At 34.7% G+C, this 26795-nt stretch overlaps 1 protein-coding gene and 1 long non-coding RNA gene across 8 annotated transcripts; one reads left to right on the top strand and one right to left on the bottom strand.

Moving 5' to 3' along the window:
• The first annotated feature begins 3219 nt into the window (after window positions 1–3219).
• Window positions 3220–18387, top strand: LOC125655805 (probable G-protein coupled receptor 139). 7 transcript variants are annotated; one of them, XM_048886313.2, is made up of 2 exons: window positions 3220–3375; window positions 15749–18387. In XM_048886313.2, exon 2 carries the CDS (start codon window positions 15821–15823, stop codon window positions 17042–17044), a length of 1224 nt encoding a protein of 407 aa, XP_048742270.2. In that variant the 5' UTR covers window positions 3220–3375; window positions 15749–15820; the 3' UTR covers window positions 17045–18387. The 7 variants fall into 7 exon arrangements, with proteins under 7 accessions (XP_048742270.2, XP_048742276.2, XP_055999618.1 ...); XM_048886319.2 differs by having other exon boundaries at window positions 3250–3375; window positions 15754–18387; XM_056143643.1 differs by lacking the exon at window positions 3220–3375 and adding an exon at window positions 7111–7216.
• On the bottom strand, window positions 18104–23464 carry LOC125655806 (uncharacterized). Its single transcript, XR_007362896.2, has 3 exons — window positions 23390–23464; window positions 19721–19772; window positions 18104–18929 (listed from the first exon to the last, which is right to left on the bottom strand). It is a non-coding gene; the product is annotated as an uncharacterized LOC125655806 (long non-coding RNA).
• Window positions 23465–26795: the final 3331 nt, after the last annotated feature.

The raw sequence follows: 26795 nt of genomic DNA, 5'->3' as shown, positions 1-26795 counted from the left end.
TATAAATGAATATTATTATTATTTTCATTATTAGATTTAGAATTGAAATTTAAAGAATCACGAAAGTTTAGGAATAATATCGTTTTGAAAAGGAAATATTTGACAATTTATTCTTTTAATTGCGATTCAATACATTAGTCATGAAGTATCAGTTTTTTCGAAAATGCCGCGTAGGATGTTGTTTTTCTGGTGTCGGCAGGCGAGATAGGTAACATAGAATGTTTCCGACTGCGTTATTCGGCATCAATTCTGTAAACTCATTTTTAATAATTTCTTTCCTTTATAGTAACAGGTGTGATACCTTAATAACGGAGGTCCCGAGTAACGGGAGACGTTGGCACAATGAAAATCCCACACTGAGCAGGGCACTACGGGTGTGCATTGGTCAAACTTTCCGACAATTCTCCTATAGCTTGTGACTTCGTTGCACGAGTCAAAGATTCTTAGATTTGGATGTATAACAAATTATAAACAAACGTTTTATCGCACTACATCGCTTGATATTCAGCTGTTAAAGTACCAGGCTTCCATTTGATTGAATCTACGTAATATTGCTATTTTTCGTTCATACACATACACTTCATGCACTACAAGACAATATCTGCACTGCCCGTGCTGTAACATTATTGTCTTCTATGTGAAATAATATTTTGGTAAGATTCTGTCTTGTACAATCAATGAATAAACGTAATTACATACATGAAGAATGCAAGGACTGTGTTTCATGAACATTGTTTTTATGGCATGCGTCATGAGATAATATGAACAATTTTACGGCAAAATTTTTCGAAAATAATGAGAAACTGCCGTTTGTCATGTTTCAGTTGAAATAAAATCATCAAGCCTAATTAACTAGCAATCTGTCTTTTCTTGCGTTGATTTGGTGACGGAAATTTTGTGGATTTCCGATATATTCTGAATGAAAGGCAATATTGCTCTTTATTTTCGCCGGTGTACGGGTTATTATTGCCCTAATGTAACTAATTCTCATGTCTGTATTCCACGTAAGATGCAATTATCAACAGAACAAAATTTTTGATCAATTCTTGTGTCTAGATTTCCGATATCAAATATATTTTACGCGCAGCTGTTTTGATGTAATATCATATCAGATTTAAAAGTATGGTTACCTAGTCAAAAACTTCCAAATTATATGCTTTACTACTCGATAATGCCTTGGTTATTTTTGGATTTGTGAAAACACAAAATAGGCTAGTAACATGAAAAGTCTTATTTCATATCATATCTTGAATAAGTCGGTTACGACATATGATATCGTTTATAATCAACTCAGAAAAGTGTGGTGTTCCATGATTAAAGGAATAATGTCGGTCGAATGTTTATCTGTTGCACAACATTAATGTAATAAAAATGAAATCTTTTCTCCCTCTGTAAAATGGTTTTATATCTCATTTCGAGAAGTAGTTATTCACAGTTCTTCAATCCATTTGTCTGTTAAGTTTCCCTTATTAGTTAAAATTATATTCTTTCCTTTCGTCAAAGGAGGCGAATTACTGGTATGTCGTTACATGTATAAAACGTTGTACACACGAAATAATGTTGTTAGTTGATAAGTCGTACGCACACATACATGTATGTATGATATAAATTGTCATACTAAGTTTATGTACGACTTATTATCTGGTACGTATCACTCAAGGTTGATCGTCAATCTCTACCCAAAGTTATCGTTCCTTACACTCAAGAAACGACAACTCTGGGTAGAGATTGGGTGGATCGTTACACCAAACTTTTATTTAATTGATCATTAAAGCATCTCATATGAAGTATCATTTCACCATTACAAGATATTGTGTGATATATTTCATGTGAATGTTTTCGGGAGGGGGGAGGGGGTTATGGGATAATAAAAAAAGGTGCTTTGTTTGCATATATAATTATTTTTACGTACTTTATGTTCAGTCATTTCTCTTTAAAAATATGTAAGAATAAGTGAAAATAACGAACAGAGATCAATCTCGTAAATCCTATGAAGAATTCAAAATTAAGAAAAGGGCAAATACGGATCCCTGTACACACGACAGGTGAGATCAGGTGCCTAGGATGAGTAAACATCCCCTGTTGACCGGTCACACTCACCTTGAGCTCCGTATCTTGTTCAGCTAAAGGGAGTAATCCGTAGTCAAAATCAATATGTAAAGAACGGCCTAGCAATTAGTATGAAACACCTCAGACATCATTTGACCTGTTTCCAAATTTGTGTATTATATCAACCATAAAATTTGCGAAATGCTGATATTGCACGAGATTTGAAACCCCCGAGACACCCCCTTATTTGTCAGCATACCCTGATTCGATTAAAAAAAATAATTGGTATATAACTTCATGTAGAAAACACTTTTGATATGCCCTCTATTGAAGTTTAAAAAAAAAACAATTATGAGTATAAATGGTGTACTATTAAGTATAAACAAAAATCATTCTATATCTTGGAGATATGGAATAGTTTCGGGATAATGTTCATTGATTAGAAGCTCAAACATTAAAAGTTAGTCAGGTTGTTAATTTTGTGTTCACACGTTTCCAATTCTGACACATGACACCGGTACAAGTATGTGTTACAGGGTTGAAAACATGGCTGCTAGAACATTCTTTTTTTCTTTTTTTTTTTAAATCAAGATACTTTGACCTAGGCGTAACCATAACTTTAGTTTGAAAAGGGAGAGAATATTTTATAAAACATTCTTGATGACGCTCGGGTGACGGTTAAGTTTTTACGCATCTCTTGTTGATATTTCCGACTTTCTTTGTATTGTTTAGAGCGACGTCGTCTCATTGCTGTTACCGTATTTATATTTACGTGTTGGTATCTGAGAGGTCAATAGAAATAGAACAGTTAAACCCCTGGGTGAAATTTGTACACTGTGTTCTTCATCATAACACAGGTAATTGCAGCAACCATCACAAAGTCATTTAACCTAACTAACCACATCATTCATTGACTTTTCCCCCTCTATTTTTGCTCTCATTAGGATTCTATAAATACCTCCATGTACAAGTGTCGTGTAGTTCAAATACAGTTTTAATTTACTTCATTAAGTGATCCTATGCCATCAAAAGGCAATGCGCATGTCTAGGATCTTTGACTTCAAATGAGGCAAATAAGTATAAACGTGTTCTACCATGTTTGATATTTATGAGCAGAGGTAGATTCAGTGTCAGAGGTCAAATTGAAGAGCTGTTCAGGCGCTCGATTTGCTGCACTTGCCATGTCATAGCAACATCGCTGTTCCTAGCGAGAGGAGATTGTTTCTATACTGCATCAAGCGCATACTGGATTCAGACCGCATCCAATGCACGCTCTGAGAGGTTTGCTCGATTGGATTTGAGTATAAACAAAGATCGCCTATACAAGTGAGTATCATTATTTTCTTAGTAAGTTTTCTTATACATGAAAGAAATTCCAAGAGCTTAATTTTCAGACAAGAGTTGTACTTGTGACTTCGTTGTCATGCAGAATTTGTTTTGTGACTGTGTGGAATGCAATCTTAAATAATGCAACTCATTTTGTAAAATTGTATACAATTTGCGATGATCCGCTTCTTGAATTACAAATTTAATTCCGGAACATAGTTTACTAATTTGAATAATTTCTGAGGGCTTTGTAAGCAAACAACCACTACAGGAACTTGTAATCGAATTCCAAATTCACGTCAATACTGAGAACAGAATATAACTTTAATTTCAGATTCCCATGCGGTGAAATGCGATAAACATGAGGGTTCAGAATGGCTATTTTAACGAACTAGCTTTTAATACAACAGCATGGCTTGCAGTGTTTTCAAAAAATGTTAACGGTTTTGACTTTTTGTAGTTTTAAAATTAAACACACGTGTCGATGCCATTTTCATCTGCAAAATTTAAGGCCATAGTATTTTGCTTCAAACCTTCTGTAACGTGTTAGTTGGGGCTTGTCAAACAAAGTATAAACAAAACATAACACCCAATACATTGGAGATTTATATCTCACGTATTCTCAAATTACTTCCTATCAAAAGAGTGCAATTCCCGATGCTTATTTACATTGACTTCAGAAGTATATGAGTTTTCATCGTTAAGTAAGTGTTATTGATTAGTGTAACCATTTCAAATGGCAAAGACTTGGGGAAATGGGCAGTTTTCTGATTAATTATTAATTCACAATTTCTTAAAATTCATTCTATATCTGTAACATGAATAATTTTTGTATAAAAATTTCGTGATACGTTTTTATCAATGATATGCACAAACTTCCATGTCCATAGGGGTTAAACCTGCTAAATAACACCGACAGACTTCAGCATCGGAATATTTTAATTATCTTCATCAAAATACGATAAATCTGATATTTCAAAGTCCTTGTCGTCACGGTCGTTGACATTATTTCCGCTCAATTTACATGTAAAAGCTTTAAAATCAAAAATTTTGAGCGTCATTAATTTTATTTACATAGACTAGGAATTGTTTTTTATTTTTTATTTTTGTGCAATATTAATTCTTCGATAACCATGAGTGCAGTGGTGAAACACGTGAAGAGGTTGTCATACATTGGAATATAGTTTACACCTACATGTAAATATCTTACTTATCAGATATCTTTTTAACTCGTGCAACTGTCGAAAAGTTGTTTCGGAGGTTGCTGAAAAATATATGTTAACAGTAGTTCAGGATGCGTGAGATAAGTCGTGATATAACATGTTCATTTAGTAGAAAAAATAAATTCACTTCATGGTAGAAAGACAAACTTAGATTGATTATGAATCACATCAATGAAAAATAAGTTTCCTAGGCATGCTGGCTATCCCCGTTTTTCGATCCCACCTACACAGTAGGGACCGTGATTAGGAGCGAACACACGTCCCGAGGTGATCCCAGATAATCGAGATCAGTGAAATAAAATAAGTTGTACAATTCCGATAGTTTACCAAGATTCCAGTAGATGAAAATATTATCTTAGATTCACGGAAAGCAAATCGATTTTCATTCTACTCAAAAGCGCTGCAACGAAGAGAGCATTATTGTGTAATCGTCATGATTATAGGACGATGTGCAAACTTCTAAAGCGTTTGAGAATGCATGCATAGCTAGGAAAACGAATTGCTAAAAACAATTATTTTTCACTGGCAAAAAAAAATTAAAACAGAAACATATCTAAAGACTACATGTATTACAATATGAGTTGGTAGGAGAGTCCAAAAATACGGTATTCGTGATTCATCTAGCTCCATTAATTATATATATGGCGGTGAGAACAAGAGATCAAAGCATTACTCCATTGATAATGTGTCCAGTTCGTGTGTGATCGGAGGTATCAACACCCCCAATGCAGGAACGTAATCCTGGATTATTGGTTCTTAACAAGGAAGTGCTCGACATTTGCCCCTCGTGATATTCCATTCTTAAAACGTGTCTCTTAAATCCCCTGCATATTGTGTTAAAGTATTTCTACGAGAAATAGCGCTACGTTTTCCCGGGAAAATACAAGATGTCCAAGAACGATGCCTTCGTACGGGAAACCCGGCGAGAACATTTACCTTTCGTACTTTATAAATAACATGGCGTTACGGTATATAGTAATTGAGCTTGTCGTTACAAATTGGAAATTAACGTCCGCAGATAGATATATACATATGTACCTATACCACTAACCAGATGTACGCGTATTATTAAATAACAAAGACCTTCCACTCATTGCAATCAAACGGATTAAATGAATTCGGTATATATATATATATATATATATATATATATATATATATACATAAGTAAAGAAAAGTTCTCATCATTTTTCAGGATAAACAGAAAATAGAAGTAATTATCTTCATATTTTTTTTCTTCAGGAAATGGTTGATAATAATTATATATTTTCCGTATTTAATACTAACCGTAATTAATAATAAGCAATTCCTTGAAAGCGTGAAAATGTTAACCTATTTCAGTCTGATTACAGAGGGTTTGTTTGTATGTGTACTGGAGTTAGGACAGAAAAACGTTATGCTTACGTAACAAATTACAGTAATTATACGTATAATTTATTGGTAAGAATCTTATATTGTCAAAGACCATCTACACAAGAGGTAGTTCATATGAGTAATGAAAATATCACAAACTTATAGAGTATACTCAACTGGTCTCATTCTACATCAGAAATTGGGTGTATTTTATCAGCGTTGTGGTGTTTTTATTAAAGAATTATATCTATCTATCTATCTCTAGCTGCATTCTCTCTCTCTCTCTCTCTCTCTCTCTCTCTCTCTCTCTCTCTCTCTCTCTCTGATTTAAACAATATTTTATTATGTATAAAACATAAATGGATTAGACAACAGGCATACATGTATAAACCTTCTTCTCACATGTACATAGTGAAGGTCAAGTACATAGTCAAGGTCATACAGATAGAGAAATGTTTGATTACATGTGTGTATAATTACAGATGAATAATAGCAATTAAACTGTTTGGTAACAGCAATATGATATAAATTAGGGATATGTTTCAGATTCTATAATAATTCCCAACTTAATGTATGACTGACAAGATTAATTTAGGTATGAATATCAAGAATTTTTTTTTTTAAAGAGAAACATATAAACAGGTTGATTCTGGTATGATAATTAAATTAATTAAAACAATCTATTTGTAGACAAGATAAATCCAAATTGCAACATTTTGTTTAAAACTAAGGTAATTGTCACCATTAAAAATGAGTTCTAAAGATAAGGGAAATGGTATTTGTAGATTATTAAAACTTTGTATCAATCTTTGTCTTTGTATACAATATTTTGGACACTACAGGAAAAAATGAAGTGTTGCTTCAGAACTAATATATATATATATATATATATATATATATATATATATGGTGCCGTTTTTTGTCGTTTTCATAAAATACACTGAAACATTTAACATTTTACACATCATGTCACTTGTCAACTCATTCATTAGTTATGCGTGGAAATAAAAAAAGAATCATTTTTCATTTTTTGCTCTTGAATGAAAAATGCTGTAAGAAAAATACACGATCTGAATGAAAATGAAATATATAAAAGTAGTTCTTTGTTTTGTCAAACGTTAAAAGCTTATTTTTTTCTAAGCCAAACTTAATTCTTTCAGAGATTAAAAGATATTGTGCAGCGTTGAGGATGAACTCTAAAAGCAATAAAATAGTATATAAACGTCAGGCTCCGCCGTGCGCTGATACGACACAGGTGTATTAAGGTAATAGCTTAATATAGTAATCAGCGAAACAAAGGTGTATATAATAGGTCACTCCGCATGACAACTCTCATTTGTTTACCGTAATTAATGTAAACAACAACAACGATGGGACGGAAATAGAACATGTAGTTGGAAATATTTTAGAAGTCTGCATGCGATGTTATCGGGGAGACACAAGTAAGTAACGCTATTTTCGTTCCTGATTTTCTTTATATTTATCTTAAACAAGTCCATAGGATTCGCTTTGATTCTTGTTTCAAAAAATATTTCGTTTCCATTTTATCAAATTGCCCCTACAATGCGACACCTCCCGAAACATACGGAGACGCCATGCATCAGATGGGCATGACGGTGAATGTTGTACGAAATCTACAACAGCTTAATTCATATAGAGTTGTATATGAAACTCGCGATCGGTGAATATTTCTTATGGAAATAAAATGAAGAAATAAGTGAGAATATAACCTAAGGTGAGAAAATAGAGAGCAGATATTATTGAACTCTCACATACGCTATTTAGGCTATTTAGATTGTATGTGTAACGAATGCTCTTTTATTGTACCATTTTAAAATTTAAAACATTAAACATGAGTTTATCAATATTTGTGCAGACAGGATTAATTAAACAGGAGGAGAGTTGGTTTTCTTTTAACTGTGTCATTGAAACGTTTAAGAAAGAAAAGAGAAAAGAAAAAGAAAGAAAAAAAAATGAACGAAAAACACCGATTCGGAAATTCTTCGGCATTGATGTCGTTATGTAATTATACATTGTGCAACTTAACGTTTTAGAGGTATAATATCTTATCCTTGATGATTGGGATAAAAAGCCCATTCAGTCGTACCGACTCCGCAGTCCAGCTCCTCAACAACCTCATTTAAAAACAACCTTTAGCATGTTCGCTGCTCCTTCCTGATAGTCACTCAGACAATGAATGGTTTTCACTGTAATCATGTTTGGGCGATAGATGGGTTTCGACATGGATGCGTTTCATGTTATAATTAAAAACTTCTTTCGCGGCAGGAGAGGAACTATTTTGTTCCATTGCTTCGTATGAATGTGGATTCTGGTATGTAGAAAGAATACGATATTGAATTGAAAAACGTTGATGCTATCACCATCTAAATATTTTTTCACCGATATTCTGCTGAAATTGTTAGGCTTACTAGTGCAGTAATTGATACACCATACCAGTGAGTATATCTTGGAATTTGTATCTAAATGTAGAGATATATGTCCATTAAATGTCCATGGTCTGTTTTAAAACTGTCAGTTTCACTAAAAAAGTGGGTCCAGAAAACGGAAACTTGGTCGTGAGACCTTACTGTTTAAATACTTTATTCAATACTGCTCCATGTGATGTAATAAAATTCCTTTCAATATTAGATAATATAAAATGGGGGTTTTTTGTGTGTAAAAGATGTAATTTTTATCAAATAATGGTGTGTGATGCCGATATATATACCATCATTAAATCTAATGTTTTTATATCATTAGGGTGAAATCTAGCGTATTCTAACTTCAATGTAGGTTAAATCAAATTCTATTTTTAGAATGTGTAAAAAATTCTAAAGGAGAGATAAAAACACTTGCATACTCCCAAAACGAAGTCTAAGAGTATGCAATCCACTATCTTCAAGTATGATAAAGACGCCCCGTGACTTAGGTGAGCAACATTCGTAAATTTGCGTTTTATCAGTGCAAATTTCACAGGTGTAAAACGAACCAATTACCCGCCGTCATGATCCCGATATAACCTACCCTAGATATAAGTCTGTAACACAAAAAATGTCGGAATTACCATGGTAGCCAACAACAGTTCATTAGCCTGATATTAACAAAGACAGACACACAGTTTCATCATATTTGAGGATTTGGGGAAACAAATCTGTATGATTCATTTATGCAATGTTTCCATTTCAATATAATGTGAAATCGGTAGTCATTAGCCGAATATCAACTGAAAGGATGAAAGAGATTTCCCCAGAAAATTTGAAGGTTATTTGAAAGAAAAATAAACTTTCTTGAAGCACTCATAAATCCTATATTTATTAATGCAATGTTCACATGTCATTTAGGTGATTATAGATGCAAAGAATTACGAAGTTGGAATGTTGTTCGATGCAGTGAGAAATAAAGCGCAATGTTATTTTTGGTAGCCACGTCCTTGTTTTGTATTGTGATCAACATACACTAAAAACAGGATATTATGCCCCTCAAAAAGTGGAAAGATTATTTATATATAAAGTATATAGATTACCAACTCCAGGACCATAAACTAAGAATAGACTTAAGTCAAAATTTTAATTACTTATATCTTAAGATTTATGTAGCACAGATGTTTGAAAAACTGCAGGTTTACAAAAAAATCGAATACAAACATATACTGAACACTTTATCTATTTATGAAAATTATATCCAAAATTAGCAGGATTTCAAATTTAGACTTAAATTTATCCTCAGTTTATGGTCTTGAGACCAAGTATCCGAAATTATGAATTCATGAAAATTCCAAGATTAAAAAAAACACCTAAAAAACCAAAGACCTAGGCCATTGAAAACACCTGAATGACTTTGACCTATCAAGCACATTTTGCGCTTATCAATTGACTAAATCATGATTAATTAAGATATCAAATGAAAACATGCTTCATATCATTAATCCTTTTACAATTAGTACCTATAAATGGATATCATTATATTGTGTATAGTTAACGTGGCAGCGAGAAGAAAATGTCATACCTTTATAGTATAAAGGTTTCTGTATTCAGGCAAATGAAACCAATTCACCCAAAGATTATGGTGTGATGTTTGTTTTTTAAATGCACTTTGCCAAAGACAATATAACGTCATTAAGCCCCTTTAATTTCTTCTGAGTTAATACCATCTTTAATGATGGCAAAACAAGTGGCGTTTCATTATGATTATATCTATTTTTAAAAAAAACGCCCTCCAATTTCGATGGAGATGATAGGATTCGAATAGACCATGATCAATATATGGTTATAGAATTACAAACGATTTAATTGAATGGAACCTATTTCATTACCAGTAAATGTAGGAACATACATCGTATACCATAACATTTACGTCGCCCGTGTATAATCTATTTAACAAATGTTGTTGAAAAGCAATTATAAAATATTTTCAAGCCATGCATGAAGTTTCTAATAAAGCATATTATTTTCTTTTAGTTTTAAGCATTAATTAATATATAATGGTGATTCAGTCACGGCCTCGGGGAATGAACATGATGACCCGGATGTGTTTTTTTAAAAGATCATATGTTGTTCTAGTATTTTGTAATCAAATTAACGTTGGAACCCTGATAGTGGCCTCGATTGGGTCCTCGGGTGATATCTATTTACTGTTACAAAATGTCGAGTTGTCTAATTTTCTGACAAATTAATTTTCCAATAAAGTAATGTACATGGTTATGATTAAAGTTACTCGGAGACTTAAAATTCCATTATCTGGTTGTGTAGAGTGTGTGGGGTTCGACACAGTGTATTTGATCAAATAGAAATTGACTTTTCTGTACCAAGGAATGCCTAAAATGTGTTACCAAAGTTGGTTTTTAAAAATCATGGTTGTTTTTAATATTGAACCAATATTCAATTATCAAATAATTTGATTAGTATGCTTTGAAAATTTTGTATGTGAAACGGTATTCCTGAATTATTATAAATCGCTAACTTGCACATATTTTTTCGAGTTTTGTGGGACTAATATCGTAACCTCCTCGTCAGAATTCGTGCTTCTTCCGTATTCTCGGTGTCCCTAACTAAAGCGTCAAGACAGTGGTTTAGCTCTCTATCAGAACTTCTAAATTCATTTTCTAATCGACACGAATGAAAACCCCAAATAGCTATCAATTTCCCCATCTTGTAAAGCCTGATTAAATCTCAATATAGGTGTGTGTAGCTGTTACATGGTGACGTTTACTTGTAGATATGTTCCTTACATATATCAGATGTTAATCAAAATAAAGCAGGAAAAATCTCAGTAAATTAATGTCAGAAAGTTCATATATTTATCATCAATTTTAAGGGATTCATTTATCTCACAAACGAGACATGTTTTCTGTTGCCACACAAAACGCATTATATATCTAAAAAAAAATATAGTTCGCTTTTTGATTTAGAATTCTTTCTTCCTACAATACATGTAATTACGATTCTTTTCATGTAAAAGTGTCACCGGACGGTGTGTTATGGCCATGTTTGATGACCTTTGACCTTGACCTTTTATGGAAAGGTCCAATAATAGATTTTTTGGGGTCAGGCCTTTGATTTTTTGGTATGTTGGTATACCGTAACAAGATAGAGTGTCGTGCGCCATTATTGGCGACCTTTGACCTTGACCTTGGAGGGAGAGACATCAGTTTTAGTGTGCTAAAACACTATTCTGGAAAAGTATTCAAATGCGAGCTGATAAAAGATAAATTCTTAGAGGTGTATCGAGAGTTATCGCAATACCCACTAATTTCCTTCGGAAGAGGGCATCCTTTATATATAGAACCCGTGCACGATTCAAATTTTTCATTACAATCTATCTTTAGGCGGTCAGTCTGGTCTATGATGATGTCCAGTGAAGAACCCTCTGGACGTCCATGATTTCTATAAACATGTATTCCACATCCAACCACAAGAAAGGAAGCTCTATCAATTCTGTTAGATGCGAAGGAGGCGCATTCACATACCACAATACTGTAGTGTATTTTGTAAACATCAAAAACGAATCTCAGAGAAATAATAGTGAGATTGAAAATGTCTGTTACTCATACAGAACTGCACTATTAGTTACATAAACTAGTTAACAATGTAGTCCTGTTGTGAACATATACAACAAACAGATATATGTGTGTACAGAAATATAAATAATAGTTATATATAACATGGCGAGTAGTACAGGCAGCCTTATCTAAAGAATTCACAAGAATCGGCTATTCTAGTGTCCCGTCGAAATTACACTATACTACATTGTGCATCTATGAAAATGTGTGGAAAAATTAAATCTCTGTTACACACTTGATTTTAAATTAGTGCACAGATATCCGGTTACCGGATGCCCTGTATGTTATCAGCGATTTCCACGAAGTGTCAAGGACGAAAACTAAGATATATTAGGATTCGTGTGATATAATTTTGCCATGAGATTTTTTTTTTTTCATCTGTGAATAAAAGACTATGATATTGGAATTTATTCCTCGAATAAAAATGATATTTTTGAAGAGCTGTTTCTCCACACATTGAAAGAAAAAGAAAAAGTTATTTTGATTGAAGTTTGTGTGTAACACGATAACTACCACACCCTCTGTTGTTTAACGGATAAGGTTCCATCTTTAAAAATTTCATTTTGGCATTCAACACGACGCAATATTTGAAACTAAATAAAAATTCTATGTGGGAATAGTGATAATATCTTACTCTACATCTCATATACTAGAAAACAACAACAATAATGTTCGTAAAATCCATTTGTCTCTTTTCCTCCCTCAAATTGAAATCCATTTTGAAAAATAAAAAAAAACCGCATTGAGCATTGACGAGACAATCAATTTGTATCAATCTTGTATCTCTCTTGATCGTGCATTAAGGAGGTACTCTACATCGTTATAATGGCTGCCTTCCTTTTAAAACATGGATGAACATATTTGGTGTTCATCTTATAACTGGCTCGAGTGCAATATTTTAGCTACTTAATGGGTACTATAGAACACAAAACAATGAAGTGTGCTTTAAAACAATTAGCTTTAAAAAAAAAAAAAAAAATTACATCCAAACAAAATGGTTTTTTAAATTCATTTTCAGCGCCGTTTCTTTGTATTTAGGAAATTTTGTGTGCTGAGAAGTAGGTGTAGGAGTTGCAAAGCATTACTTTATTACTGTGTGAAAGTAATTCCGATTTGTCTCGAAGATTAAACTTCTTGAATTACAAACCATCTGTCACACCAATCTAATTCATAAACTGATGAACATTGTATAAAGTAGAATATCACGTCCGGAGTTTTATACGCCACTTCAACAAGTGCGACGGTATTTGTTGCTTCTAGAGCTGCCGTCTCTCAAATACTGACTGGGATTATAACCAATCAATACACAGAACAGAATTATGAAGACACGGGATATTAAAAAAATAAATCCCATAGCTGATAATCATCTTCGAAATTTCTTTTTCAAGCATATCATCTGTCTGATTTTCAGCGGGTACTCGTAAAACAAAGGCGTAGTGATATGGTTATTGAACAAACAGACATACAATGAAGTCCCGCGGGCTATCTGTGATATGAATCAGTTAAAAATTGCATCCATTTGCCTACACGTTAATGGTCAATAGTTATAACTCATAATTGTCATCCATGTTTACAGAAAATCCCACTCCATGCCAGATACACTTAATGTCAAGTTTAGGATGACAATATGTCATTGATAAATTGTGTGCGAACATTCTCTTCAATACGATGTCATGAAATATTTAGAATTTATAAATGTTTGCGCGGAAACGCAAAATAAGGTGGATGTAAAAAGTACTGGTTTCAGATTCTGTGCATGTAAACGAATTCGATTAAGAGTCCATTGTGGGTGGGGGTTTTCGCTTCTTCTTTTTCCTTCGTTTTTTACCACGTTTTTTTTTTTTAATTTCGTTTTTTTTTTTTTTTTTTTACTAATCACATTGTTGTGAATCTTCGTATCTTGTCATACAACGATAAATATGGTGTCTTGGTGTCCATTCAAAATTTTATATACATATATATATATTGTGACAATAAATATTTTATATATAAATATATATATATATATATATATATATATATATATATATATATATATATATATAATTCAATAAAAAAGAAGGAAAATATACAGTTCCAAAATATATTTAAATCACTAGCGCTTTCTGGATTTTAACATCCATCCTCAGGTAAATACAAATTAATAATATTAATAATAATAATACATTATTAATTTGTATTCACCTGAGGATGGATGTTAAAATCCAGAAAGCGCTTGTGATTTAAATATATTTTGGAACTGTATATTTTCCTGCTTTTTTTATTGAATTATTTTGACTGTGTGATATCAACTCTTTCTATATATATATATATATATATATATATATATATATATATATATATCAAGGCACCATTGTTTGTTATATATATATATATATAATGAAGTACATGTATAACGCAAGATAAAGTATAATTCACTGTACTAAAGTGTTTTTGTCGTAAATAGAATATCTACAAAACAACTATCTGTTTGGATTAGATTCTGCATTTGTGATCTTCATAAAGGTTCGACTAACATTGTGATCAGCATAATGTCATGGTGATGGAAATACAGTTGCATTTACTTTACATTTGGAGACACGAGGTAATGTAAGGATGTATTGAGTAACATAACAATAAGATATGCATGCCCCTCCCTTCTTATAGCATTTGCAAATTCGAATTAAAATTCAACACTAGAATTTTAATGTATGTCTAAACGGCTTCCGTAATTCCCAATGCTAAGTTCATTTTTACTATATTTTTTGGAGTCTGCTTTATTTATAGAAGGATTAATTTCTGCACAAATGTAAGAGCATAAATACAAATTATCCATGCAGATACTAAATTATGTCAAATGCCGGAAAGAATAAATGTCTTTGATAAAATGAAGAGCTATTATATGTCATTCCTTTCCCTTCTCGTAGAGGAGATTGTCACAGTTGAAAAATGAACATATTTAAGCAAATTCATCTCATTTTGCCCAGATATAGATAACAAGGCACCATTGTTTGTTATGTAAGGTAGATACAAAGGTAAGGCGTTTGTCCAGCTGCTGAAAAGTTCAATATTCGAATTGATATATTTTATAGGTATATATACATCTATATTCAACTGGCATTTTACATGGTTGTCCTTGTGCATGGTGATACTGTCAATTATACGTACTGCCACTTGCTATGTAAAATACCTGATCATGTGTGATTATGAACAGTGAAATCTTTGTGAAATATTGGAATGCATGTACATGCACTGCAAGTGTAGAGTGGCCTATAATTAGGTTAATTACACACATATGGAGTGTTTCGTCGTATCGCACATCGCCTATACTTGGCTATCCCGGATGTTATTTAGTTTGTGTGCCATGCGTATATTTAGGGTGATAAAATGCTTTATTAAAATCACTAGACATTTTTCTGGGACGGATATCAATTTGTTTCAACGGGTTAGTTCCTTATCGAACTGAAAATTCTTCGAAGACCGTTCGTCTCTTTCTTTCATACATCATTATCTTTCCTTGCATCATCTTAGTGATTACGCAGACCATCATAAACTTTTCGAAGAGTAGACTACAGTTTATTGGTTTAGAACACAGATAACTGTGGGATGAAGAGCCTTTTTCTTTGGCAGCCTTTACTGTATTTTTGTAAATAATATCGTCTTAGCCTCCTTCAGTGAGAGATAGAGAAAAACCCTCGTTATTTTACTGGCGATCGAATTCGAACTGTAATTCTAGTTTTGATTTTCACTTTCTTTTCAGAATAGGATGACTGCGATGTAAGCTTTCATTACTTGGATGTGTCTACACAGCCGATGAACAGTTTGCGTCAAAATGATGTCCTCAGACCTTGAACTTCAAAACCATAGCTTGTACAATTTCTCACTGGACACGGACTCCTACGTGGACTTAGATCCGAAGTGTTTTGAAGAGATCAATGGGACTATTTTCTACAATCCATGTCTATGTATTCAAGACACATATCCATCCATCAATGAAACACAAAATCCAGGATATGTGACAATCTTTTCCATCTTAGCACCTATTATTTCCGCAATCGGAATCGTTGGGATCATTCTGACCATTATCGTTCTCTCTCGGAAGAGTCTGTGCACATCCACTAATTGCTATCTCATCGCATTATCTGCCGCTGATCTTGGATTCCTGGTGGTTTTGTTTCCACGGTTTTTTGAGCGTTTTCTCACCAACGAAAGGCAAGGTTACCTTTTTGGGATATTTTTCAATTACGTTCTGAGGATCCTCTTGACGATGTTTCTCAGCGCCTCCGTGTGGATTAACGTCGTGCTTGCTGCGGAGCGATATGTTGCTATTGTTCACCCTTTACGGGCGAATATGATTTGCTCGATCAAAAGGGCACGATTTGTAATAACTGCAGTCTTTGTGTATTCCTTTGTCATCCGTATACCCTATTTCTTCGAGTACAAAATTGAGACTAATACGTATGAGCCTAGTTGCGGGGGACCTTCTATCACTTACTCACACACGGTGCCGTGGCTACTCGTGGACCCTAAAGACAAAGAAATCTATCGATGGATTGTAGATTGTACTTTATCAGCCATTCTGCCATTCTTATTCTTATTAGTACTAAATACAAGACTGATTTATGAAATCCGAATTTCTACAAAATACATCAGAAACAATGTTGGACTGGATCATTCGATGCAAAGAGTGTTATCAAATGAGCAACTGAAAATCTCAGTGATGCTTGTGTGCTTGATAATCATCTTCTTTGTATGTGAGGCCCCTTATGTCGTCATGAATGCTTTTCTGGACAAAAGCAGCATTGATAGACACACATTTTATATCTTTTGGTACATTTCTATTTTCCTTATGCCGCTTAAGTCGACATTCAATTTCATACTGTATTGTTGGTTCAGTGAAAGATTTTGGGAGACACTAAAACAGAAACTGTGCTTTAAACTCTGTAACAATAGTGGCAGAAATTTCAGTACATCGAGGACGTCCAATTTTAGTGGAATATTGATGACGTCAAATGGAAGTAAGCGACGCCATGATCTGCCGGAGCACGTAGTTTAATGAATAATGCATCTTTTTAGATGTTCCGATATTACCACAATTATATATGTGTAACAAGCTTTAATCCCAGTATAATAGAACGCTAGAAGGAACAATGACTCTGATTGTCTGTTACCAAATATCATGTATTGCATGAAATCAGGTCCAAAAAAATCCTGTGCACTGTGAAATCGGAGTTTGTTAAACTGTACATTTTTGATATTGGTGACGTTTTCTGTACAGAGATATTGATATGCACAAACTATAGGGACACTGCATATGTAATAATTGGAATTCTATGGTGGATTTATCGTGTCTCTGTTTGAATTTAATTACAGCATGTTAGATATACTACATAGTATATAAAACTTGTACCCCATTCCCCCTCATGCAAGTGACAGGCTGACGGTATATGAAATCGACATTTTCCACCACGTGACCGACTGACGATGAAAACCGCGTATTCCACCACGTGACCGAATGACGGTGAAAACCACGTATTCCACCACGTGACCGATTGATGGTAAATGAAATCCATGTTTCTCCCCACGTGACCGACTGACGGTACATGAAATCCATGTTTTCCCCATGTGACCGACTGACAGTATTTTTGAGAGATGTCATAATGAATTTGTTCCGAGTGTATCCCACATCACCAAAGGGTGTGAATACTTTAATCACGGAGTCCTTTCATGTCTTTTTGCCCATGGACTCCATTCGCGAACCGAGTACATTTCCAAAACATCCCTATAGAACTGACTACTACATAGCTAAGATGTATGCCGCCTTTGCTCAGAATCGTACATTTCCGTTGAACGACCAGATTGTTGCTCGATTCAGTATCATTTCACCAACTGACTTTATATGAAATCCATATCCATCTCCTTCCATGTTCTATGTGACCAACTGACATTATCTCAAATCACACACACACCCTTCACGTGACCCACTGACAGGAAGTATATATATATATATATATATATATGGAACCCATATGGTATGCATATCATGAGTGATGTTATGATAACGTTACTAAGACTTTTAAAGATTATCCAAAATGTTACGTACTGAGACTGCTTTACGCGTCAGCATTAAAGTCTTCGATAAGAGGATTTTGTTGTTACTGATGTAGTGTAGGAGTTTTTTGGTGTCCCTAGTAGAAAAATGGGCTCGTCTACACGTGTTGCAAAATGTATTTTTTTGTTCCAATGTATCCATATATTTTCATATTATCCTTCTACGCTATTACATGAAATAATCTATCATTTCTTTGCATTTTATGATACTGTTTATAGATGTGAACAATGTATATAGTGACCATTGAACATAACATACAAAATAAATTCAGAAAACTCAAAAAAAAACAGTACATTTTTGAATTGTTGCCTACGTGGTCGCTGTTTATCTCAGTCAATGAGAAATCCATGACAAGTTCCAAAGTCAATACCACGCATGTGCAGATCTAGAGGAGGATCGGGAGGGACCCGGGTAGTATATACATGTAACATCAAAATTTCTGCAGGGGGTGCGTTATTACATCTGTACGCTAAGGACAGAACCAAATCACAAAATTGTAATGCATCATGTACGTACAGCTATTGGGAAGGATTTAAGTAATGTCCTTCTTTCAATTAACATAATTATCTGTGACTGATGTAACAATTTTATTCACACTCGATATTCAAACTTAGTTCAAGATTTTACATATTGATATTTACACATTTCACAATTTTGCCAATAAACTTCTGGACAATGCAAACTTTTGACTGACGGTATACTATGATACTGTATTGCCATGGAGTCATTGACTTTGGTACAGTTTAAATTGTTATTACTTCGTTCATAATTAAAAATTGACCGAAAACAAACTTTGCATTCAGTCTCTTGGGTTAAACAGCAACTCAAACTAGAAAATAGAACATGACAAAAAGTTAGGAATTAAAGAGGCCGGCAGATTTTGTTTCCTGGGTACGATTGAAAAAATCGGATTAATATGCAGTTTTATCGTGTAGGTATAATTTCAGCCTCTGTCCCCTTTTATACTTTATCGTTGGCTCATAATGCTCATTCCAAGAGGATTTTTGGGGGCGTCAAATGTTGGAAAACCCACAGGAAAAAAGTCTGGATCCGCTCTGGTTGCACACTAAATAAATTCTTACGACTGTCTTTCTGATCCATGACGCTTCTTGTCAGTGACAAGCGACCTGTATCATTTTTACTTTAGTTAATATTGAATATATTAAACTAAAGAGGTAAAATACACATTCAGAAATAATTGTAAAATTCAACATGGGTCGTAATACATGTACAGCATTCATCGGCTGTACTTTTATGCGACACGTGACCTCTTAGGACACGCTGGGTAACATAAAACACTATTTGAATTAGACTACATCCGTATTTTTGTTACTTTGTATCAAAATGTGTACATATTAAACAACGAATATCCAATTGGGGATTCTTCAGGATGATTAAGGGGGACTTGTAAATGATGTCGACATATATTCGCCAAAGCAAATCCAACCAACCAAAGACAAATTGATAAATACACACAAAAACCAACAGAGAAAAATACACAAATTGACAAATAAACACAAAAACCAACAGAGAAAAATACACAAAATGTAAATATTCAAATTTGAGGAAACGATAAATATAAGGATGTCTATTGATACAAAATGTTCAAATTTCTTCTACCGTAAGTGTCTTAATGCAGTAGGTTGTCTGGTGTGAATCCCGGCTACCAAAGCTGGAATCAAATGAAGTATAGATATGACAAAATGATATAGACACTTTTTGTACGATTTATCTATTCACACTTAATCTCTGCCTTCTATATAATCTAGAAATCCTATCCCAGATGAATTCACCACTTTTTATACAGTTCTAGGTTAATAACTACTGACGTTTGGAAAGACGCGTGTATTGCGTGCAGTATTTCAGTTTGCACAGCGAAAACAAATGAAAACGAATACCCTTTATGTGTACTAGCTAATGCAGATACAGTAATGGGAAATCAACATCTTGCGATTCACAATGTAACGACTTTTTGTGTGATAATGAAGTCGAATTAAAAAAGTATTGTGGTATCCGTCTTTGGTTCATTTGGCCTTACTCAAGCGTACCTCGAACGCTCCCGCAGTGTTTTATCTCCGTCAGATAGGAACAAAAGAATAAGATGTGTACGTACTCTTATTCTATCACTAGTCCTGTAGATTATATCCTTCAAGATGTAAAACTTACGGTATGAAAAATATGGAAATGATATTCTGATAGAATTGAGCAAAATTACTGTATTTTGACACCGCCATCCTCCAGTAAAATGCATGCACATGCATCAAAATGACAGAGAATGTCCAACGCCTACAGAGCAGGTAGATTTTGATAGATGAATTTCGCACGCCAGTTCAAGTAAGTACATATAACAGCGGACAACAAGAGACCCATGGGTCACGGTGCTCACCTGAGTCACTATGGCCCTACTGTTCCTCCTCAGACTTAAGTTCTAAAATAGCATATCGTTGACCCAATCGTTACATTAAACAGAACAGCCAATGCACCTTTTGAACTTGACAACGCTCCATATCTGGTCACGAATACGTGATCAGATGGTACTAACAAACCGGATTGATCTAGTTTGCAACAAAATATGTATTCATTATCTATGATGAAAGCAATGCCAATTTCAAAGGCAATATAAGAGGAAAGATTCAGTGAATGTAAATATGTATAATATACAAGCGTCATGGCAGGTAATATAGACTGTTCACATCATGGCCCAGGGATAGGGTGAGAGCACATTATGGAAAAGTTTTATAAGGCTATAATAGGGGAAAACTTTAAAAATCCTTTTTTTTTTAAATCTAGAGAATCGGTGCAATGATAAGTCGTATTGATGTGCAAGCATTTACACGTAGTGCAGATTCCAGTTTATTCAAATCAGGGCCCTTGTGGGTGGGTGGGGCCACAACAAGGGATAAGATTTTTACATGGCAATGTAATTAGGATGTTTTCAAAAAAAATCTTCTCATGACTTGCAGGGCTATGCTTAGTAATATCAAAATGAAAGTATTTTCAGGTACTTCAAATTGAAGTTTCATCAAATCATGGCCGAGGGGGTTGTGAGGGGGGGGGGGGTGAATGGGGCTCTAATATGGGATTAGAATTTGACATCAGAATATGATAGTCTTTGACAATTTTCGTATCAAAAACCGCTTGTCATGATTAGTCATATCAATAAGCAGCCATTCCAATATAGTACATATTCATATTTCACAGGGTTGGGCATCAATAGGGATTCAAACATTTACATGAGAAAGTTTACGAAATTTGAATGGAAAAAAGACAAGAGTAACATAGTCACTCTAAATCATGTCAATTTGCAAACGAGTCCAAGTTATGTGGATTTCTTTTTTTGCGGACCCTAGGTTAAGTGGCTTGAATCGGGGATCAAGTTTTAAATAAAACTTGTATAAAGGGGAGGGCTTTGAAAAAAGCTCATCTCTAAGCAGCAAGGTCATGCGAAGTAAATCGATATTGAAGCATTCCCATGTTGTTTAGATTAAAGTTTAGGGGTTGATGTTAAAACATACGTACCACCGCATTTTCGTTATCTTTTGATAATCTCCCCTTAGAAAAAAAGGTGTTGCCCTTCATTTAAATAATTGTGAATCCTCTTCACCCTACGATGCTTTATAACAAGTTTGGTTGAAAATCGCCCTCTGGTACTGTAGAAGAAGTCGAAAAAGTTAAGTTTACGGACAGATGGGCGGACGCCAGACAAAAGCCCATTTGATCTTTCAGCTCAGGTGAGCCAAAATGTAAACTTTCCTATACTGGAAACAAATTCAATGAACTCAATGTTAATCAGTACATCAGCATTTCATACGATAGATGTATTGTTACTAAGCTGTGCAGTTAAATGCTTGTACCAAAATTTCTCACTACTTGTTATTTCATAATAAACTCTGGATAGCTTTGAAGGTTTTCCCATACTATGTATGGGGGCATGTTTCTGCCATTCACACAACTTTTGGTCAACAAGTCACGATAGTTAGATTTGAATACGTCAACAGAAACTTATCTTATTACACGCACGTGGAGAGAGAGAGCGAGAGAGAGAGAGAGAGAGTATTGGGTTGTTTGATTGCGAATACATGTAGCGATATGGTCAATGAGACTAGAGATTGAGAAAAGTTGAACGGTAAGCTAATTTCTTCGATCTGTAAATCAGTTGTACATTCAATGAGTTACAATTTTTTACGCTGTATTTCTTTGAAAAATCATTCGTTTTGAAAAATAAGAAAACAAAACAACCGTCCTTAGATTTTACAAAGCATATTTTGTTTTTACTTATTCACACTAGAAAAACATATACATTTGTTGTTGATGTCTTCGATAAATGCAATTCCGATGAATTTCGTGCATTTTCTCGACGAATTTTGAAGGTAAATTAGGCTTTTGTGAAATTCTGTTCAGCGGAATTCGTATAGTAAAATCATTGATTAAAAACATCACTCAGTGTCTAACTCGCTATCAAAATGAAGTAAATGACCTCATAATGAAATTCTGAATTGAAGAGTATTTGATTGTATAAAAGATTTAAAACATTAATTAAATCTTTATGGAACTTTAGACAAAATGTGTGTCTCTATTTGAAATAAACCGTAAACCCAAATACTAGTCATGACATGCATGAAGATAATCTGAAATTCATTCAATACAGTTGATGAGGAGATAAATGGGTGGAACTAAATTTACTTATTAATCAAGCACACCAAAATAGCATTAGAAGAATCTAACGGTAGGCGAATTGACAAAACATTTGGGGGACAATAGCATTAATTGAATGTATTTTAACTATTTTTCCATAGATGAAATTATTTGCAAAACTCGTATGTTTAGAAAGAGAAAATACATGTTCAATGTCACTGTTTTCCTTGAAAATCTAAGATAGATGAATTGGACATATTACATGTACTTCTCGCTATCCTAATACTATCCATAATTGTGTTTTCTTGGTTAAATCACTGAATAATTCAGTCAGAAATGACTGATATAAAGCAGAAATATTTTCCATTTTATCTAAAATCAATTGCAGTCGGATTACAAGACAGTTTATATGGCAATCGATTTTTCTGTCACGAAGCGAATGTAAAAAGAAACAAAATTTCAAGTAATGGGATAAAAAATTAACACGTGTTGGAGATTTGACGTGACACTTTGCATGATAAATGTTCGAGGCCGCGAAAAAAAGATGCATATACTTTCAGAAAGCTGTTAGCTTGGCGATACGGTGGAAGTATGATTTAAAGTTACATAATATCATGATCAAATCTCAAATAAAAAATTAACTACAATACTGACCCAAACCGGCAGACTGCCTGACTTCTTAATTTGATTGCTCTTCATTCATAATTCATAATGGTCATATTACTGCTGTGCGTTTTATTGTTCTTCACACGTATTTCCAGCGTTAGTCAGATCTGCTGACATCTGCACAGTTTTCTCCTACACACGATACATTTTACTTATTATGATGTATTATACTTATCACAGATCTGGCAGAGAGAGAGAGAGAGAGAGAGAGAGAGAGAGAGAGAGATGCTAATTTGAATTCGAGGTCAAATGACTCAAGTTCAAGTTCATTGTCAATAATAAATCACCACAATGTTCTGGAAGTGTTCAATGTCAGATGGCAAAGGAAGCAGGGGCAGCATCAAAAACCCAAGGTCTGTCTAGCTTCCCTTTCCCCTCCCGGGACACAATGCAAGCCCGAACTTTTCCCTGAACTCATCTATATGCATGACCTTATGACCTATCAACAGCCTCTCAAGAAGTAATAGCAGTGCTCAGGAAAATAGATTTGCTGTCCAATTCTATGATAAGCGTTTGCCGATAATCATGTAAGATTCTGTAAAATATTGATGAATGTTAAAACTTCTACCACTAGCAGATATGAAATGCTGAACCTTGGCTACAGTGCACAGACTGAGATCAAGAAAACCAAACCTCTAGTTGCATACAAGAATTACATTGATAATGACTGGGCCTTTGGTTAAACACGCGCCTCATTTATAAGTGTAAACCACTGTTCTGGGGATCTTTTACACTACCATTCGAGAGTCTCTGTAAAAATCCAATAGATCACGCAGTACAAGATCGCTCTGAAAATAAAACACAAACCGAACTGTTCGGACTGCCTCTAATTTTCGCAAGAGAACATCAAACCAATAACACTTTTCAATGAAAATAGCATCTTTACGTCTCACGTGACGTAAGAACCACGAGATGGTATAAGCATGCTTGGTGATTTCTGCTTGAAAAGATGATAAGTCAAGGTCGGTCGGTAATTTAATGCTATGCTATAATATTTTAAAACATCCTATCGGGTATCATTCTCTATTCCAGTCTCATACATACATACTTGATAAAAAGGCAATTGATACATATAGGGAAGATATTTACTTCAGGGTCAAAAGGTCGAGTTTAAGATTAGATAAGAAATTCAACATTATTGTGAACGGTATGTCAAGAGCTTATATTTCAGAATCATAGTTGACCATGATCAAGCGCGCTGCACACATTGAGCATTCTTCACCTACGATCAAATGCAGAAATTGCACACCATTCCGCTACAGTGGTTAGACAGTAATATACTCGTCCCTGCACGCATTGATGATGACCTGCCATGCCTCACGAACACACACAGACATTGTGCTGTGAGGTACTCATAAGTCAAACTTTATACCGGCGTATCCGCCCCCAGATGGCCAGGTGGCCCATTGTCATAGCCAGCTTCAAAGCTGGTGCAACGGCGTTTCGATACTTGGTGTCTTGTTTGGTAATTAATGGACGCAATCTGGCGAGAAGCTGATGGAACATGGCAAGAGGAAAACGGCGGATACGTGAATGTAGGAAACGTGCAAAGTCTCAATTTAGCTGCTCAGACATGAATCATTGATAGTGGCCATGATACAACATTCTGCCGACGTCCAGCCACTTCCGTACCCAGATCGTCCTACACCTGCAGTCGTCCTCTTGTCTTCGTCGTCGAATCAGATTTATAAGGTATGCATTCTCCTGGACTTGTTGGGAATGAATTAACCTAAAGAGTACCCCATTTGCTAGTGTACAACAGCCATTGCTCAATTCAAACGTCTCATACATTTATACTATCTTTGTAGGCTGGTTGACTGCGCACTTGCAACACCGTAATATCCACGCTGCAACGGTAATGGGTGCGGTAGAGATGCCATGGGGGTGCAAAATTCGCAATGCCAGCTCCGTGTAGTCGCTGTGTGAACACAGTAAAATGAATAACAATGTGTTCAATCGCCTCAAATGCGACATTACAGCGCGAGAGAAGCGCAGTGACATCCCAAAGGACTCGGGGGAGGTATCTGTGCAGCGGCCATTGACTACCACGTTCATGTACGTCAGTTTAGCGCGACAACGTTACCGTGCTGCAGAACGATTTTCTAACCAATTAACCGAAAAACAAGATAACAAATGTTTAAGCATCATCCAATCAAAATTAATATCATAAATCCTAGAAAGAATACAAAATTACGAGAAGGGCAAACACTGAATCCTGAACATACCAGAGGTGGGACCAGGTGCCTAGGAGAATTAAGCATCCCCTGTCGACCGGCCACTACTGCCGTGCACCCTTTATCTTGATCAGGTGAACGGAGTAATCCGTAGACAAAATCAGTGTGTAAAGTAAAACATTCGACCCAGAGATAGCATGTATTGACAAATAAGATCATTATAACGGCCATATAGAATTTTGCGAAATGTTGACTTTTAATGAGATTGTTGGAAATCCTGTAACATCAACTTATTTTTCAGTAGCCTTCCGCAATTTAAAAATTGATAATACGCAGAGCAAGCTAGACTACATGGCAATGTACTGTGCACTAGGGTTTTCCACCCCTTTGCCTCTCAAGACGAAACAGAAAATTTTAAATTTAAGTTAAACTTGCCTAACGCGCCCTCTGGTGAGAGAATGTATCAGTTAAGCTTGCGCAACACGCCCTCTGGTGAGAGAATGTCGCTCACACAGTGCAGATCTACATATAAGAAGTGTGATTTTAATTAGATTGGAGGTTGATCACGTATCAATTAATATGTATATGGTGTGACCGTTGGACCGAGCGAATCATGTAATGTCCATTGGAGTGTCCCAAGTGGTAATCATAATTCCGTTAAGTATGGTAGGTTATGATTCATTTAAAATATATATTTTTAATGAAATTTTCCTTGCGCTAAAAACCCAGTAACATCTCAATATTAAAGGGGTTTATATGGGGGCAACAGTTTTACAGGATCCGCCTATTCATTGAACGCGGGAAATAAAACACAAGGCGACGTAAACTGTGTATTGTGACGTCACATTTAGCCTCAACCTTTTTTCTCTTTTTCAAAGCAAACAATTATAAACAACAATAATACATTCCGTATGCAATGAAAAAGGCCGTTATAAAACTAAACAAAATTAACCAATAAATTCAAAATGGTAAAAATGTAACCGTAATTTAGTCTAAAGGCAGCTCCCTGCACACCATGTGACCATAATTGTGACGTCACACACAAAGTGAAAGTAGGCCTAGAATCAAGTAAGAAAACGGTCAAATCCCGTATCAGTCGTCTTTTGCGTGTTAGTTTAATGTTATGGTATTTAATGTGTTACTCAAGGTAACAAAGGTATTAACTTGCTTGGAATTTTAACCCAATGTATAAGTGGTTTAAGATACCTTGACAAATTAAA

Source organism: Ostrea edulis, chromosome 7, assembly GCF_947568905.1.
Source record: "Ostrea edulis chromosome 7, xbOstEdul1.1, whole genome shotgun sequence".
NCBI lineage: Eukaryota > Metazoa > Mollusca > Bivalvia > Ostreida > Ostreidae > Ostrea > Ostrea edulis.
This window is presented reverse-complemented; position numbering and strand designations above follow the sequence as displayed.